This window comes from Melampsora larici-populina, assembly GCF_000204055.1.
Source record: "Melampsora larici-populina 98AG31 unplaced genomic scaffold MELLAscaffold_138, whole genome shotgun sequence".
In the NCBI taxonomy this organism is placed as follows: Eukaryota; Fungi; Basidiomycota; class Pucciniomycetes; order Pucciniales; family Melampsoraceae; genus Melampsora; species Melampsora laricis-populina.
This window is the reverse complement of record NW_006768902.1, coordinates 32395-52069: the sequence shown is the minus strand read 5'-3', so window position 1 is coordinate 52069 and position 19675 is coordinate 32395. Positions and strand designations below refer to the sequence as shown.

General features: G+C 39.9%; 2 protein-coding genes across 2 annotated transcripts; both read left to right on the top strand.

Annotated features, from left to right (window-relative positions):
- Nucleotides 1-267: 267 nt before the first annotated feature.
- Nucleotides 268-1410, top strand: MELLADRAFT_73728 (uncharacterized protein; the record flags this gene model as incomplete). The annotated part of the gene is made up of 5 exons (XM_007419175.1): nt 268-332; nt 400-468; nt 532-841; nt 915-949; nt 1011-1410. The coding sequence occupies 3 exons, from the start codon at nt 758-760 to the stop codon at nt 1135-1137; spliced, it is 246 nt and encodes an 81-aa protein (XP_007419237.1).
- A 14439-nt stretch (nt 1411-15849) lies between these two features.
- Nucleotides 15850-17514, top strand: MELLADRAFT_69961 (uncharacterized protein; the record flags this gene model as incomplete). Its single annotated transcript, XM_007419176.1, has 5 exons — nt 15850-15982; nt 16445-16743; nt 16769-16838; nt 16906-17297; nt 17452-17514. The coding sequence occupies 5 exons, from the start codon at nt 15850-15852 to the stop codon at nt 17512-17514; spliced, it is 957 nt and encodes a 318-aa protein (XP_007419238.1).
- Between the last annotated feature and the right edge of the window lie 2161 nt (nt 17515-19675).

The window sequence follows — 19675 nt, the reverse complement described above, 5'->3', positions numbered from 1 at the left end:
AAAGCATGAATCCCACGGGAAGATTGCTCTCAACCACAGCAACATGGGCATTGAATATATCGTTGATGGCAATTGTATTTGCACCTACTGGTAAGCTTACATATTCTTTCAATGCAACGGTACATGAAACTCTCTAAAACTCTCCTCAAATCTCAGCGGCGATTGTCACCTACTTCTTCCAACTCACCCTGGAGTATCACCGCGTCAGAGAGCTGGCGATGCCCGTTGTTCAATATCTACGGGAGTCGGCCCCTGCCTGTACACCATCCACTTGCAGCGCGGCTCGCGTGCTACCTCTAGTCGTTAAACTCGAACGGGCATTTCCCCATATCGTCAGTTCTTTTTTGAAATGTAGTGGTATGAGTACAGCTGAAGATGTAAGTTCATTCCTTCAATCAGGATCTTTTGGTGCGTTTCACCGTGGCGGGTTTAGATTCTTATATCTTCTTCAATGCATTAACATTTTTGGTAAGTCCTTCATTCATGGGCAAGATATCTCAATCTAAAAACGCATGCTTCAATCTTTATCAGCTCTATATTCCATTTGTATATTCGGTATTCCAAAGTTTCAAGAATCGAAGAGGGTTGGATGTTTCAGTGAAACGACAACTGGAAGGAGTCTTTGCAAATACCGTGATAGAATTTGCCATCATATTCTTAAATCTCCTTCTAGTAATTTCCGCAGTATGTGTTAAACTTCAGCCTACATTTTCTTGTCAAATCCAAATGTACATATTTGATTGCTTGAATTTATCTTATGTTTTACATTTCCCTCAAGGCGTGTTTAGTTCAGAAAGGTCAATTCATTTTCAATCCTAGCTTTTGGCTTATACTTCGTATTGTAAGTTGCATTATGTATATTCAAGATCTACACGCCTTCTTTCCTTTTTCTCATACTTTTTACAATTCTACAGGGCATGAACAATACCATTGCAACCTTGGGAAACATGTAAGCGGAGTGGTCATCATACGTTCAGATGTCACAGGACTGATGTGATCACCTTCCAAAGTACCTTGTTCTTGATCTTAGACGGTCTACGGAGGGCGAATGTAACTCATTCCATCATTGAACTCGCAACCCCCGAGCTCATGAAAGTCACACACACTCGTAAATCTGACGAAACTACTGCAGCATAATATCGATATCTATAGCCTTGACTGATCAGCCTAACCTCGGTCTTATTGTACTGAATCCATTCATTCTTCTGTCCTCTAATTTTGATATCTCCTTTTTGAAATGTTCCTTTTACGTAACTTTTGTAATCTGCATTGCAGCTCCATACCATAGCCTTTGAAGATGCGAAGTGGGAATGGTTTGTATCAACATCAGTATCTTAGCTCACTAATCTCAAAGTAATTACAATAAGACACCTGCAATTCACACTGCAAAAAGAATACATTTCTCAAGGTAAAATATGATTGAGTTTAATGCACAGAATGAAAAATAATGCAGAATTAATTCAGACAAATGCAGACTTAATGCAGACTTAGAGCATCCACCGTTGTTGCTGTAAACGACCTCGGTACTGTAAATTTGACTGAAACTTACTGCACTAGGAATGGGTCTCTTTGGTTTTGGATACTACGTGTATCATGATCACTCTAAACAGCCGCGAGGTCAGGTTTAATCAGCATGATGTGAACTAGACCTGACAGAAATTAGAAAAGCGCAACTAGGACATAAACTTAAGATAAGAAAACAAATTCTAGTTCTATGAGGGCAGCTTGCGCATTTCTCGCACCTACAACAATAAAAATATGTGTTTTTGATAAAATTAAGACTGAAACAACAACTTATACTAAACTACTATTTTCTGATTTTTTCTGAAGAAAAATGATGCAAAAATGTTAATGATGTAGGGCGGGTGGGAGGTAAATAATTTTATCTACTAAAATTCTTCAAGACAGGAAAGAATCTAGGATAATGAAATGGATGTAAAAAGATGATAGATTTTAGATTATAATTTTAGGATGAAGAAGTTGGGAATTGGGGAATTGCCTTCATCCCTTTCATCCAACTCTTCTTGTGAAATCATAGATTGCCATTCTATGAATGAGTAGCTATATAGTTTCATCTACAAGGAGTGGATGTGGTGACATGATACGGTTACATCATTATCCAACACCCTTTCCCCGACCCATTCCCATATGTCAATACTCATACCAACCTGTAAGGCCAAAAATCCCCAATTGTCTACAAAGTACAGATCAGTACCTACAGATTTTCTAGTACTGCACCTCTACAGAATCTGTACTGAATTTGTATCCACCAAATCTACTGATTCTACTAAGGAATGCATCACCCCCTTCCTAAAACCACTCTCTACTATCCTTCAATTTCTATCACCCTCTCATCAATCAACTTTTTCATCTTCTTATCAATCATTTATTTAAACTAATCTTCTCAATAATCAACTTGATCAAATAAACCCTGGGTCAGCTACGTTATCCGTAGCGTTGCATAACGTTGCCTAGCGGGTTTCAATGGCCAGCAGCATTATCCCGTAAGGGAGGATTTGTTGCGGGTGTTAAGCAGCATAACCTGGCTTAGGTTTCAGCCTTTTTTTTGTCGCTAGGCTACAGCAGCAGCTGCGGCGCAACACGCTAAGAGCATCCACTATGGGTGCGGTAACCAAGTGATTTATCATAACTTTAACACTAAATTATAGACAGGTCCACTATGGACCTGTTTTAGACTTGCGGTCCGTACGACTGTGTCAACTCTTGCATCCCACTTGTTCAAATCTGCGCAAGCCTACGACTTGATTTATTGTAGGATAACCGGTTAACAACAACATTTTTCAAAACCTCAAACTTCAAAACTCCACAGTCCAAGACTTCAAATCTCAAATTTCAACCCTCAAACCCTCAACTCCAAAGTTCAAACTTCAAAACTCATCCCCAAGACTCAACTTCGAGTGTTCTCATCTTTGATTGGTTTGTTGAATAGCTACCCTTTCGATTTGTGTCATACTTCTATCCATCATCCATCTCAATCCCATTCCCACACCAATAAGATCTTCATAATCTTCATTAATCGATCCGACTAATTCAAGATTTGATTCTTTTAAATAGTTTCTCAATTTGGTTCTTGATTCATTCGATAATGTTTGTTGTCCTGATAATATGTAAGAATGAACTCTTCCTTTCTAAAGATTTAGGCCATTGCTATTTGCAGCCCACAAGAAAACCATGTAGGCGCTGTTTTGGCAGCGCCTACATGGGTGTTTCCCACGAAAAAGCGCCTACATTTATGATGTAGGCACTGAAAACCATTGAAAATGACGCCTACATGATAAACAACCCATGTAGGCGTCATTTGGTTACGCCTACATTCAAAATTTCAGAATGTAGGCGTAATTTTCAAGCACCTACATATCTAATTTGAAATGTAGGCGCTATTTTTGAGCGCCTACATTCAATTTTCAGCTCAAATAAGCGCCTACATGCAGTCTTGCATATGTAGGCGCTCCAAATCCAACACCTACAACTCCAGACTGGTCTGACGGCTAATGAAGAAGAAGTTTCAAGTCAAAATGAGAGTATTGGAAGACCGAAAAAGCAGTTCGGAGTTGAAATGAGTGTATCGGAAGATGGAAAAAGCAGCTTGGAGTTGAAATGAGTGTTTTGGAAGATGGAAAAAGCAGTTAAGCATATTGGAAGATGAATATGCTCTTTTCAACTCTGAAGTGAGTGTATCAGAAGACGTGAATAGCAGTTCAGAGTTGAAATAATCTACTTCTTTTTCCGCTTCTGATACACTCATTTTGACTCCAAACTGAGTTCAGAGTTGAAATAATTTACTACTTTTTCCGTCTTCTGATACACTCATTTTGACTCCGGAGTGACTTTTCCGTCTTCTGATACACTGATTTCGACTCCAAACTGCTTTATCTGTCTTCCGATACACTCATTTTGAGTCCAAACTGCTTTTTCCATCTTCCAATACTCTCATTTTGACTTGAAAATTGTTCTTCATTACCCTTCAGACCAGTCTGGAGTTGTAGTTGCCGGATTTGTAGCGCCTACATATGCAGGACTGCATGTAGGCACTTATTTGAGCTGAAAATTGAATGTATGCGCTCATTTTTAAAAATGTAGGCATAAATTTTGAGCGCCTACATTGGATTTCCCATGTAGGCACTTGAAAATAGCGCCTACATTTCATTTTTTGAATGTAGGCGTAACCAAATGACGCCTACATGGGTTTTTTGACATGTAGGCGTCATTTTGGATGGTTTCCAGCGCCTACATCATAAATGTAGGCGCTTCTTCGCGGGAAACACCCATGTAGGCGTAATTTGGCCAGCGCCTACATGGTTTTCTTGTGGGCTGCAAATAGCAACAGCCAAGATTTAACAAGTTGAAATCAATCATGTGTAGTTCTTTGATTATCCTAGTGATCTATGTTTGAACTTGACTTCATATCTAGTGTTAGGCAAGTCATTGTATAGTTTTGGAGAACATTGAGTGCGGTATTGATACATCTTGATCAATTCGGATGTGAGTGTGAGAAGGCAGAGGTGGCATACCAGGTTCATCAAACAAGAGTCCAAGGCCAGTTGGTCATACTCTTGTTGTTCCTCATTGTCACTTGTCTTTTCAACAAAGAGGGCATTGCGATTATGAGTGATTTTTTGGGATGAAGATTACAAGAAATGAGATGATTCATTTCAAAATCATACCACTGTGGATCTGGTTGATTCACAGTGATTTATCATTGGTAAATCCAATCGTAAAGCAGCTCATAGTGGATTTCATGCGTTTACCAATTTATTTGTTACACACATGATTAAATTTCGCGGTTGGGACCGCAAAATTTACGATAAAACACTGTCATGATAGTGGATGCTCTAAGTAGCGTGTGTTGCGTAAACTGTATGTGTATACAGGCTATATTACTGCTGATTGCCACCAGATTTGGCAATCAAGCAACCCTAGGCCCTTCAATCCTTTCCAATATTGCCAGAAATCCGCCTCTAGCTTCTCGATCTGGACATGGACGAACCCAGGGAGAGGACCAACCACGTCACCCTATCTTGCCCAAAGTGGTTTGCCATTCCTCCGACATAACCTGCAAGCCTCGAATCGGACAGGCAATACTGGAACCGCTCCGCACCGCTCTGGATTTTGACCAGTTTTGGGGGCGGAGCGGAGCAACTGCGCTCGAGCGCCACACACCTGCTCCGCTTTTTTTCAAAAAAAATTGGGCTTGGGTGGAGCGGAGCGGTTTTGCCGCTCCGCTAGCGCTCCGCACCACTCTTTTGAGCGGTTGATCAATGAGAAAAAGACATAAGATATGGATTTCTTTCACGGTGAGGAACTTGAGTACACTACGTATGTCAGCCCTGGGTACATACACATGTACCCAAAGACTAACTTGTAAATATAAATATTACTCATAAAACCCAAATACATGTACATATATCTTAGAAATATATGTAACATGTAATAAGATATGTATAAAACACTAATTACATATATACGTAATCAAGAACTAATATGTAACATATAAGATTACATACAAAAAAACAGTAGTAACATCTCATAACTCAGTATCAAGAGTTAAAAATGCTTATATAGCATAAAACACTTAATGACTACTGAACATAACATTAAGTGTAAGTAATTATAAAAATAATAAAAATAATAACTATAAACCTAATATTGTAACACTTGTGTATATCACAATATTAGGTTTAAAGAGCTGAATATATAAACCAAAACTCAGTTCATCCTCAGAGAAGAAACCAAGTTTTATACATACCACTTTCTAAAGAACCATCAAGAGTTCAATTAGAATAACAATCAAGAGTATTACAAATAGTAATACTAGTGATTCATTCTATATACCTTGATCTTTCCTGACTAGATCCTAGTAAGTTATACACTTCACTTCTGGATCCTCTACTTCCCCTAAGTAGTTTATATACTAGGTTGGTGACCTCTGAGATAATAACCAATAGGTTGGTGACCTCCAAGATAATAACCAAACAGGTTGGTGACCTCTAAGAGATAACCAAGATAGTGATCTTTATAATCACTCCTTATCCAGTACCAAGAAGGATATTGGAGAACATTGGGATCCTGTTCTCACCCTTTTCATCATTAACAAATAAAAACCTCTTCTTTAAGAGTCAACTAACTGTAGTCTGCCAGGATTTGTCCCAGCAGACTCTTAGTTGTTAACCTCCCATCTTATCTCACCCTTTCTCATCATCATCTCCTTCTTTGTACCTAGTTTAACAGTTGAAATATAAGAATAAATTATTATAATTCATCATTTAACTAGTCCCAGTACCACAATTAGTGAGAGTAGCCTCCTTCAAAAGAGTCACTACCCTCACAACGTAACTATAACTATAACAACTAGCATATATCATATAACTATATAAACTCATGGGTGATGATAGTTCATTCAATCCTATTCAAGTTGGAAATGTATCAATTAGATTAAATGATTTATATCAGTCTCATCAAGATTCAAGAGTAATTGAAGAACCAGAATTAGAAAACTATACAAGGTATATGAGAGAATGGTTAGAAGAAAAGATTAATGTAAAGATTCAAAATAGTTTTCATGTAAGGCCATCTGATGAACCCTGTGATATCATTGAAAGCAAATCAATCTTGAGTATTGATTGAGATCATCCTGAAATAGGTTATCATCAATTAGAAACACTCTTGAATTTGGTTTACAATTCATCCGATTTGAATCAAGATGAAAGTTTAAAAACAAAACCATCAAGTACAATGATATCAGAATTAAGCCACATTGAATCTATAGTAGGATCATCATCACAATCAATACATAAATTAATCAGAGAATTGATTCTAGATCAAGAATTGAATTTGAGGAGTCATCATTTAATCAGTTTAATTTGCAGAAAATTGATTGAAATTGATTTGATTGGATTACTCAACTTATTAGAATGTGAAATCAAATCTGGATGTAGATTAGTTTTAACTGGTTTATTGATGCGCCGCGATCTTTTGGTGTTGGTGTTCAAAAGGATGAATGATATGAGCTTAAATCAAAGAGGGAAGCCACCTTACAAGCCTGTACCCTTTCCCCTGGGTACAGGGTTTCTGCTCCGCACTAAAGAGCGGGGAGTGCCGGATCGGGGAGGTGAGCGGAGCGATTGCTCCGCTCTAGGAATTCCAGGTATCCCGGAGCGGGGAAGAGGCTCCGCTCCAATGCGTGGTGCGCGGAGCCCCAAAAAAAGCGCTCCACACCCGCTCCGCTCCCGCACTATTGAGTGGAGCTGTTCCAGTATTGGGACAGACCATGGCAAATTGAAATAGATATAAGGTGAACCTCTTCTTCCCATCACCCTCTAATCCACTAGTTCTTACACCAGTATCTTCTTTTCACCCCGTTTCATTCAATCTAATCTATCCCTTGCTCGCCATCCTTTTTCCAATTTCTCTTTTTTCTTCTATTCCAAGTCCTCATCTTATACTCGCCCACTTCAATCACCGTGTATTGTTGATCTCCGAGTATCAATTGCGGATCCGCAGACGCAGATGCCAGATACAAATTGCTTGCAACTCTGTTTGAAGCTTGGCTTAACACAAGCCAACAGGCGCGGTGTCCTCCATTGGGTCCAAGGGAGGCCTGCGGTCCAATTACTAACTGGTATGTGCAATGTTTAGGATGAGTAGTTAGAAGTACATATTCTACTTGTACTTCTATCTCAACTCATTACATGTGTTCCCAAAGAATGGACCCCTTAAGGGCATTCTTTGCGACCACTACTAATAAATATGTTATGTATCTACTACTGGTGGTTTGGGGGTATGCCCCGGCGAGCTAGGCGGGTCTACCACCGGTAATATGTTATTATTACCGGGGTATAACTGCCTTGCCGGGTTGAGAGCAAAGAAACCGCTAAGGGCTTCTCTTCCCCTAGACTCGCGGGGATTTGAGCCGTGAGCCCTGAGAAGCCCCAACCCTCAAACCACGTAGAGTTTGACACTACAGAACCTTACTGTATCAAAAGGATAATTGAATTACGCCATTTGAAGTCTCTAGAAGGATCAGTCTTCAACGAAGATCCGTCGATCCACTACCAGGTGCAATACTACCTGCTTATCTATTTCAACCGAATCAAATCTCTTAACAGCTTCTTAGTCTTTGCTAATTCTTTATCTGAATACTTCCTGAGATATATCTTATAAGCGTCTGATGCCCAACAACCGCAATTCTTTATCTCATCTTTGTCAGCTCCTAAATTCCACCTCAGTGAAGCACCACCAATCCGGAACGAGTGGCCATGGAGTAATTGGTCTTTCTTCAATCAACGGGAATTCCACACGTTTCTGAAGTGAGTTATTGTCTCTACCTTTCCTAAACGTCTTTTCTTCCCTCCTATACTAATTGGAAAAATCTCATTGCTACACTTCCAGTCTTTGAAGTGGGACCACTCTTCCAACGCAGATACCGGATCCAACAAAGAGTCTTGGCGATATAATTTAATGAACTGGATTTCACCTGGACGAGCTGTTTTGGCATTATGAATTGTGATTTCTACCCAGGATCGGTCAACCGCCCATCTCAAGTCATTCCACTTTGGCACCGTTCTCTTAGAGTCATTGAAGATCAACTCTCCCAACCTAGCTGTCCCCCAGAAACATACCAGGGCCACTGTCAACATCGCTAGGCCAATCTCTCCTTCCTCTGGTAAAACTTCCAACAAGATAACTAGATCTGAGATCAACACCGGCGGTCTTTTCTTGTCGACTTCTTCTAGCTCTGCTTCCATCATTCTCAACGCTTTTAAAAGAGCTTTCACCGTGTTGTCTACCTTCGTCGGGTACTCTTCATCATGGAAAAGATGCCAGGCTTTGATTCCTGCCACTTAAGACTTCAAAGTTGTATGTTTTACAGATTCATCGTCAGCCGCTTTCTCGACTTCTTTCTTCAAAGCCCAAACCACAAAACGTTTTAGTAATGAAGATGAGATTGGTAGGAGTTTTGATTTATCAATTTTCTTCACGACTGTGAATCAATGTAACTTCACAATCCCTGAATTATAGCTCTTCAAAGTACCGGCTTCCCATGCTCCTCTTAGGTAATGTTGCTTAACTTCATCTACATCACTGTGAACATCATTCAACTTCCCCACATTGGAAGAGGAAAATGATTAATAGTACAGTTTGTCATAAAAAGATCCAATACCGCTCACCTGAGCCTCAACACCCACACTACATATGTGCAGTACGCTAAGTAAATAGTTTTCTATTATGTACATACAGGACTGCTCAGTTTTTTGCCCATCAAAATATATAAATCACATGTTATACAACATGTAACATTTTTGACTTGGAAAAAGTTGTCCCAAGAATTCACTACATATAATTCTGTAGCTGCTCAGGCAATATTTTTGAAGCTATTTCTTAGTAACAGAAAGGGTATTACATGCAGTTGAGTTGATGAGATTACACCAAAAGGTTGAGTCAGTGTATGTAGTCTATCTTTTGAATGCTTTTGTCAATCTGAAAAACGTTACAGCATGTATTACATATGAATAACTCATCCTGCTGAGCAGATAACTGAGCAGAACTGTATGTACATGATAACCACCAATTCACTGAGCCTGCTACACATATGTAGTGTGGGTGATATGGATCAGGTGTGGAGTGATAGATCATTTTATGATAAATGATACTCCCAATCATTTTTTCCTGCCCACTTGGGGAAGTTGATTAATGTTTGCAGTGCATCTGAGTCATCTTCTCCCAAAGCGTGCTTCTTGAAGGCCCCAAACGGCTTTGTTACCTTCTTCAAGTTTGAATTGAGTACGTCTTTCTTCACTGATTTCCTTGGCATAATGGATGGACTAACTCGTAATTGGGTTCGCAATGTAGTAACTCTAGATCTTGACCTCTACCGGTTTCGGATGAACTTTTGGCGGAAATACTTGCTTCAAAAGATGGTTTAGATCCTCAGGAACTTCTACCAACACTTCCCGAAACCACAGGAGGTCTCCTAAATAACCTCTGGAAAGGGCATCCGCGACATTGCCTTTTGACGTTACACGTTTTGCTTCAATGTCGCACGCTAAAACTGTAAGTAATCTTTGGATGGCCTTCCATTCCTCATTTACCGTTTTATCTTTCAAATGTCTCTTCTTCACCTTTGATTGAGAGGTGGTATTATCAGTCCATACTGCTAGTTTCAGCCCTACACACAAAAGGTGACCACTCTCACATCAGACGTGTAATCCACTTGACTCAGATAATGACTCTTACCTGCTATACGTTTGACTTTTTGCAGTACTAGTAAACCCAATCTAATGGCTACAGTCTCTGCCCATGTAATAGTGCGCTTATCTTCTGCCAAACCAAAAGTCTGCCAACCCTGAGTAAATTTGAAACATGCCCAATTCTCTCCTATCAACACTCCTATTCCGAAGGAGGAAGAAGCATCCCCAACCCACCTTACCTCTGTTGCTTTCGGCAAGGGGATTATTTGGCGTGAGTTGAAGTTTTTAAGTACCCAGTACCATTCATGAGCATCTGATTTTACACTATCTGACGTATACCTTAGGGCTGCTTTATTCTTCCAGGATTTCAACCACCTATAGAATGAGTTCAGATATGCCCTCATATGAGGAACTATATGCACTGTGTGCACCAGCTTGCCTACTATACTCTTGACTTTGTTGAACGCCCACTTCTTGGTTGGATCGAGCAAATCGATAATAATCTGCAGCCTTTCTCAAAGTTTCTCTTCAGGTAATCAAACGGTGTGATTGTGGCCATTCCAAATAAATCCCACAAATTTTTGCTCCACTGCAAATTCATGGTTCTTAACCGGGTTTGTCATCACACCTAGACAATCACTTATGGCTGTAACATCTTCTAACGAGACCTTCTGCTCTTGCCGTTGAAACATGAGGTTGTCATCTACCCAACGGAAGATGACAATCGCTAACAGTCTTTCTATCACTTGTTTCCAAACATGAGCTGGTGCTCCAAAGACTCCACAACTCGCTACACCACCGAATCCGACGGCCAAGTCTACCCAAATCCTGTTGTAGAAGTCCATAATACAAAGGAATTGACGCTGACATGGATGTATTGGCAATTGACAATATGCTTTTTGCCAATCAAAAATCGCCACATCCCATTCCCCTGGGTAATCTTGAAAGAATCCTGCTACTTTATTGAAATCATCCCAGTAGGTCCCATAATTCAATTTATTCACGAAAGAATTGACTGATGGAGGTCCTTCTCCTTCCCTCGGAAAAGATAAATCAATAACCATCCTGACAGATCCATCGCTATTAACCGCACTACCCATCGGATTTGTTCTAAAGAAGCCCAACTTCTCATATACTTGTTCATGCGTAAATGGGCCTATGCTCCTCCCAGCCTCCCACTCTTTCTTCAAGGTTGCTTCTATTTGACTCCTTGCCTCCAAAGACAATCAATGGTTCTCTGGGGTGTACCAACGCAATCCTGGAATGTTGTGTTGTGGGATGCCAAGACAAAACCCTTCTGTGAGCCCACTCACTATATAAGGGATGTCTTCTTTCAAATGGACTTCTTCCATCAAGGCTACCCACTCATACACCTTCATCCTACAGGAGACTGGCATTGGCCACGGATCAAGAACTGGAATAGTGAATATTTTCCTCTGGCTCAAGGGTATTGGAACCTTCTTTTGTCTCTTAATCTCTTCTTCTATATCTTCTCCCAAACTAGAATCTTTGGATGCTGATTTCTCTTCCATCTGTAAATCCGATCTAGCTACTCTCTGAGCATCAATCCGAGCTTCAGCATTCAATCTCTCCATCGACCAATCTCGATGAGAATCTAGGCTCTCTGGTAGGTCACGTTGCTGTCTTCTCTCGCTCATCGAGGTACTGTCCCTAATCTCTCGATATCAAGCTAACAGACACATGTATTTCATCTTAGACAACACTCTTCATCACTGAATACAACTAATAGACTATTAGGCACTAACATGGTGAAAAAAATTTCCCAAGACCCAACAGAAGAGAAAAAGTTTTCCCCAACCCAATCCAGACCACCACCCACAATAGCCATGGAACACACCGTATTGAGTAACCAAATTAAGAGGATCTGTCAGATTGACCTCTTAATCAGTAATCTTAGAAAAGAGTTTACTTACGTAGGTTGACTATCTTCTTGGGTCGTGGACTTTGTGTTCTGTTTCGCTCCTTTATAGGCGTAATGAGGCTTGTAGGACGTTGAAGCAGCTGGAGTCACTGTTGTCGTCGTCTGCGCGTTGTCTGGAAGAATTGGCGTCATTAGTTTCTCACGCCACACTTGATTCTCAACAGCTTCAAATTAAGCCGTGCTCACCATTACAATTCAAATAATAATTATTCTTCCTCACGTAAGGCTTCTTATTTCCACCTCGCTTCCCTCTAAAGGTTGATACTGACTGTGACTTATCTTCAGTTGACTTCTCCGTAGCTTTTGAGGTCGAAGATTCTACCTATGGTCTCCCAGTCGTGAAACTGAAACCAAATTTTGGACAACCTACTGCGTAGGGATTGTCCTCAAATTGGAGATCACCGGCCCAATCCGCAAAAAATTTTGCATCTGCCGCTACTTTGGCTTGTAGACCATTTGGTAACCTGACTTTTTCTTTGTACACTGTCTTGCCATTAACTTTAGTCTTGACTAACTTTCTTCTACGGAAGATTACAGTCCTAATTGCCAAATGATAACGTAGACCAACCATCCAACACAAGTACTTCTTCTTCAAGTTCGAGACAATCTGCTTGTGCTTCACGATGTAATCTGCATACATGTCTAATTGATATATTTCTCTAGCATAGCGCTCTTCTAAGTCACACATTTCAACAAAGTCGCCAAAGGTGATTTGTTTCTCTAAGAGCACGTTCACTTAAGCGTGATTTCTTGAAATCACATTAAGGAACAGGGCTTTTCTACATGTAGAAAAGTCTTTTTTTTAAAAAAGCGTTGAAAATCGCATTTTGTGAAAAAAGAGAGAAACAAGAGAAAAGAGAGATCAAAAAGCGTTTGGTTTGTTGACCATCGAAAATCGATTTTTGAATTGTTGACCATCTCGATCGTTCTCAACTTTTGCTTGTTTCTACATCTCATTCTCAAACTCATCTACATCTACATCTCATTCTCAACTCGTTATCCTCACCTTGTTGACCTCTTACATATAAATACGCACTACAGTCCCCATCATCATGTCATCCTCTTCGGAGTCAGACTCTGATGCGTCTTCTGAAGCCTCTTGACACCCAATCAAGCTTTTGAAATTTATCATCAAAGCTGGAAAAGACTATCTAGATTCTATCATGGCCCCAAAAACCAAGATCCCATGTAAAACTTCCAAACTACGCGGAAATCAGTACACTCAAGAAATCTTGAACGGTAGCGACGTTTGATTTCGAGAGCTCTGTCGTATGGACAAGCTTGCTTTCAAGGGCTTAATCAAAGCCCTTTAAGGTAAAATTATTATTTGTCGCAAGAGAAGTGTCACTTTAGAGGAGCAGGTCATGATATTTTTATACATCATCGGCAATTCTGGTTCACATCAAGTTGCTGGTGAACGCTTCCAACGTTCCGGTCACACGATTAGCAAGCAATTTAATAAGGTAAGCAAAGGCATGGCATCACTCGAATCCATTGATATGGGCAACCTACTGGAAATGGACCTTGTCCAAAAGGAGATACCAAGCTTTTACCCGTACTTCGAGAAGTTTTTGGGTGCTATAGATGGCACTCACATCCCTTGTATTGTTCCTCCTGACCGTCAGCCAGCCCATCGAAATCAAAAGGGAGATCTCTCTCAAGACATCCTTGCGGGGTGCTCCGGTAATATGTTGTTTACGTTTGTCTACGCCGGCTTAGAAGGATCACAAGCGGACGCCTGTGTCCTTCTTCGAGCTCTTGAGGAAGGTAGATTCGAAGTACCTGAGGGTAAGTCAAAAGTTTTCTCCCTCAAGATGTTCTTTTGTAGATTATTGATTTTTCATCTATTGATTTCAATCCAGACCGCTTCTATCTTGCCGACGCTGGATACGCCAATGTACCAGGCTTCCTTGCATCTTATCGGTCGGTTCGATACCACCTCAAGGAGTGGAGACATTCAGGTCTAACACCACAAACGGCAAAGGAGCTTTATAATCACCGTCAGTCATCTCTTCGAATCGTAATTGAAAGGATCTTTGGCGTGTCTAAAATGCGGTTTCCTATATTAGCTCAAATGCCTTCATATCCATACAAGATACAAATTATGATCGTAATGGCGTGTTGTGTACTACATAACCTCATCCGAATCGAGTCCGGCGAAGATGAGTTCTACAAGGAGTATATGCTGAAGGAACGGTTAGAAACGAGATTAGATGGTGATAATTTAAACCCTGACTGGGTTGAGCCAAATACTGCTGCACGTACTCAAGCAACTGAACAAAGAGATTCGCTTGCAGAAAGGATGTTCTATGATTATATTCATGCACCTGTAGCACGTAGGCAAGCCTAGAAATCTTATTGTACATTTGTGTTCATCATGTCAAAACTTTTATCTCATTTAGGGGATACAAAGTTAAAACTGGGAGTTTTTTCCCAGTTTCCCAGTTTCCCAAATACCGCTAAAAACGCAAACTGAGAAACTGGGAGAACGTGGGAAAGTTCCAAACACAGCCAAAAACAAAAACTGGGAAACTGGGACTAAAATCCCAGTTTTAACTTTGTATCCCACAATTGTATTCATTATCTCATTGTGTTCATCATGTCAAAACTTTTATCTTATTGTATTCATTATCATCATTTATAGCAGCAAAATTGTATCATCATTAAAGGCAAAATAACAAATAACAATATTTAATTACTGTAAGATACATGTGTTATCTTTTGTTTGAGTTACGTGTCTGAGATACAAATATTTTTGAGAGGAATTGAAATTAGATACATGATCATTCAACTACATCCTTATACTCATGTAGTATTCCAGCCTCACTCTTCAACCAATCCCACCTGTAAGCCTTATCCATATGAAAGAAAAAAGAAGCAGTGTCATCTTTTTTTAATTCATTAACTACTTTGATAATTTGATGAGGTTTTAATTCTTTGCTACATTCTTTGTTGAAGATGCTCATCGCTTCTTGCCTCATTGGATGTTGTTCTAACTTGATTTTGGCGATGGTGACCTTATCACTATCGTTTTGCTCCTCTAACCCTGCTACTCGATCAATAGCTGAATCAATTGATTGGGCTACTAGCTTTGGTCCAGAGACTCGTGATTGTTTGGCACTCAAAATCAATCCTGATGGAACCGGACTCCGTTTGTTGCGTATGAATCGTCTCACTGGTGTCTCATCATCATCACTACTGGTGTCGAGGTCATGTTCAGCCGCGGTGAGACTGTCGAGTCCAGACTTGCGCTAGGACCCTGGAATACCCCTATGGAGGTGGGTGACGGGAAAGGTGTTTTTTTGGGGGCAAAATTTGCCTATGTGCGTGACATAAAAGTGGCTTTTTAGCCAATTTCTGCCAAACTGTGCGTGACGTGAAAGTGGACTTTTGAGGTGTGAAATGTTGATGTAGGTGACATGAAAGGTGAGTTTTTGGACTTTCCAAGTTCCAAAGAGCTCTGTAGAGTTCCGCAGGAACTTCAAAGTTAAACCTTCCAGAGATCCACAAGCTTTGCACACCGCCTCAAACACCCAACAGCCTCCAAACCTCCACATATCACCACGTACTGCATATTCTGCATATTCAGCATACACATATATAAATAAAACAATATCAAAGTGATCCAAGCCGATCAAACTCAATAAAGTACACTCAAGGTTTCAACAAACACGTGAAAAAAGTGTGAAAATAGTGAAAATGTTATCAACTGAATCTGTCCTCCGAAAGATTCTCAATCTGTGTGAAAACTGCCCCAGACTTCGAGAAGGAACTTGTCACGATCTAATCTTCAAACAGTTCTCAAACGCTCCGATTGCTGACAAAGACGAAGGTATGTGGGTTGCAGTAAATGCAACTCTCGATGCTGCCTTTGCTAAGGATTGTATCGGAGAAAATATCTTGAAGGGGACCTTGGGCCTTCCAATGGTGGTCAATTGGGTCCGAAAAGCTGAAAAGCATCCCACTTGGGACCTCAATTCCGAGATGCTTATCAACATCAAGCTGGAGAATATTGTAGCTGCGCTCAAAGGTGAAGATTTTTTTTTGATTCTTTCCTTTATCTTTTTCCCAATCTTTCACTTCTCGTTTTCCAATTCTTTCTTTTCTCGGTTTTCATCCTTTTTTTATGCTTCCTTTTCTTGGATTGCAATCTTTTTTTTATCTTTTTCCAATGAGTACTTGCCCCTTTCTCAATCATTTTATTATCTTTTTTGAATTATTTCTTTTATCTTTTTTCAATTCTTTTTTTCAATGTGCTCAGCCCAGTGAGGCTGATATGAGTTTAATTCTCAAGCTTTGGGGGCTGAAGACCCAGATGACCGATCTGATCCAAACGTCACCAATAAACGCCCATTAGAAATTGAATCTAACCCGAGAACGCCAAACAATTCTACTGACTCTAGTCCTCCAGTCAAGCAAGCTCGAACGGCGTGTCACGTTTCCAACATCATCGTAATATCCTCTGACGATGAAACTAACTTCGAACCTGCTGAAACACGAACTTCAAAGGATCAAAAGCATCATATCAAGCACATGAACGTTATCGAATTATGTCCATTATCCAGACCAGGCGATGAGTGTAAGCAATGCAAGGTTGAGATGCGCACTGGCGGCAAAGATTTCTCATGCCATTACAATTTGGCTCAGCCACGGTCGTGTGAGAATTGCTCAAGCTCACTGGGCCACTGGTAAGTTGATCATGATGTTCTATGTACATCGTGATCTTGACTTGATACTAACATTCTATTTTCACAGAAACTTGCAAAGACAAGACGGAAAACCTCAAGAACAACACTCAGTTGACTACTTTTTTCAAACGTTCCACCTCAATTCCTAATTCGATCACGGTGGCTTGTCCAGGACTCAATGACGAAACTTGGGAACGAAGAAAAGCAACGCACTCGATTGCCCAATTCATCTCAAAGACCTTCACCATCTATCGTGGAAATCACCAACATGATATCTGCCAAGAGCTTTTTGGAAAGCACGCTCAAGAAAATCAGTTGACAAAAGCTCAAAAGTCTCAATTAATTGCAACATTAGATGCTAGATCAACTTGGCAAGTCAAGAGGCACGGAGAGCGGAGTGCAATATACTCGAGTGACTGCAAAAGGACCTTAATTTGCAAGAAAAACGACGAGAACTTGGTGTGTAGCGCTTGTCAAGATCTCAAGGCCAACCGTAGCTTGTTAAAAGCACTAAATTCCGATTATGCAAAAGATGACGATATCAAGTACTCTCGAAATGATTACTTGTCCGACAACACCCACTCCTTTTCATCCACGTTATTGAAATTATCAGATTGCCGTCTCCTCCAAACTTCGATCGAAAGTTCATCAAATGGTGATTTCACCCAGTTCATGACGGTTGTTGCTGCTTCCGCTCGGAATGGACTCTTTTCAAATCGTGACGCCACACGTGGCTTGATCAAGGCAGTGGCTATTAAGGCTGAACGTGAAAATGCTGGAAAGTCCACTCGGGGCATGAGAATTGACTCATGTCTGGATGAGTTTGTGATGACTCTAGGGGCCATCAGCCCTCGGGCTCTAACCACAGTGACATTTTGCTACTCACTGGCAGGCCAGTGAGTACGTCCAGCTCAATCCAATCTCAATTCAACCTCAAAACAATGTCAGTTCAATCTCAATTCAATCTCAATCCAACCTCAATTTTTGGCCTGGAAGAGCAGAAAAACAGTCTTCCAAAATGAACTGAAATAAAGTTTAGTTTATGTCCACACATGAAGGTGTCAGAATATCTGGAAGGCTTGAGTGATTTTTGGAAAAAATAAAATTATTATGGCCAAATATCCTTCTCAGTCCCTTCCAAAGACTTCTCCTGCAACCAGAAGCAACAGCTCTTGATTATATATTGTAATGGTATGATACTTGTTTGGGAAGGGGTTAATTTATATACTCAGAGATTCAAATATGATATTCAAGGAATGAAAATATCAGAAGGAAAAATAATGGGTTATGAAGTGGTTGTTTTTTGGTTTGTGATGTTAATACATCAATCTATTATGTATTGCAATTTTTCATTTGACTTTATACTATTTCATTCACTTCATATTGTTTACCATGTTGGGTCTTTCATTGTATTTAGAGAAAAGATTCTTATATACCCATTGTTTTTTTGGTCCTTTGTTTGTAGAGTGCTTGTTCACTTTTTTGGGAGGAACACATGTTTTTTTGAACTGTGAAAGAAATTATAAAAGGGCAGTCCTGAGATCAGCTTAACTCTGAAATACCAAAGCATCAACATACATATGAGCTGATAATACTGCATTTTGCCTTTGAAGACTTCCCCAGGAAGTTCCTGATGCAACCCGATAGTCCAGATCCCAATGCTATCATCGGGCGGGGCCGCCAGGTCGCGACTTGGAGGGGTGTATACATACTAAGCTACATTGGCGTGTAAATCCATCTCAAGGACCAAAGTCTCAACAATCAAACAATTGCAAGACTCTACGACTCAACAACTCAACTCAAACAGAACAAAACAGATTACACTCTCAACAGTGGACTCTTTTTCTCAAGATAAATCAACTAATCAAATGAGCAAATCACAATCAATCCTGAACCCTTCAAGGAAATATTGAAAACCACATTCACAGGTGGGAAAATTGAATTCAGCTTGGATAGACAAATTAGAGCAATGTCAAGACAGTCAACCTGATCAAGCAAAACCCAAATGAAGTCTCATGTTGTTTCAACTTTCAATCAACATTGATCAAAAGGTCAACTCAATCTGCCTTGAAGGTGCCAATGCATATGATGATTGTGACTCATCAATCTTTGAGTAAAGATCATAGACAGAAATCGATGGCTTTGACTTCTCATAAGTGTAATTAGGTTGTAAATTTCGCATTTGATGGACTTGATAGTGAATTAAAACACCTTATGAGATTTTGGTCAAGAACTTGTGTACCGCTTCCCAACCCATACCCTTTCCACTCCTTTTGAAACACCAAACTCAAACTATCATAATTCATTATATCACTTGTGATGTGTATATATCTGATCCCATAATTGGGTTTATGTTGATTTGCTTGTTATTTTCTTTTCAGAAAAAACTGGACACAATTAAATTTACTCCTGAAGTTTTGAGCACTGTGAAACAAAGAAATCAAAATGATTATTGAACTTTTTTGTGAAATTCTAGGCAATTGCTTCATGATGTAATTGAAGTCTGTTGAATCTTGTGCTATACCAATGTTTGTAGAAGACAATTTTTTTCATATTGGCAATGAGCCCAACTTCAAAAAACAAAACAATGAAGTTGAATCAATTAGATGAGATAGAAATGGAGAGAGAGATACCCTTCCACATTTCATCTTATAAGTCCAAGTAAGTGATGAACTACTGACACATGAAATTTATGATGTGTATATATTGTTTTAAATCATCACCTTGACCTTCATCATCATATTGTTTTATCAGATCTATCATATCAGTATTTCACCTATGATGCACAACACTCCAATAATTGAAGTGTTACACATGAAAAAATTATGAACTTACTC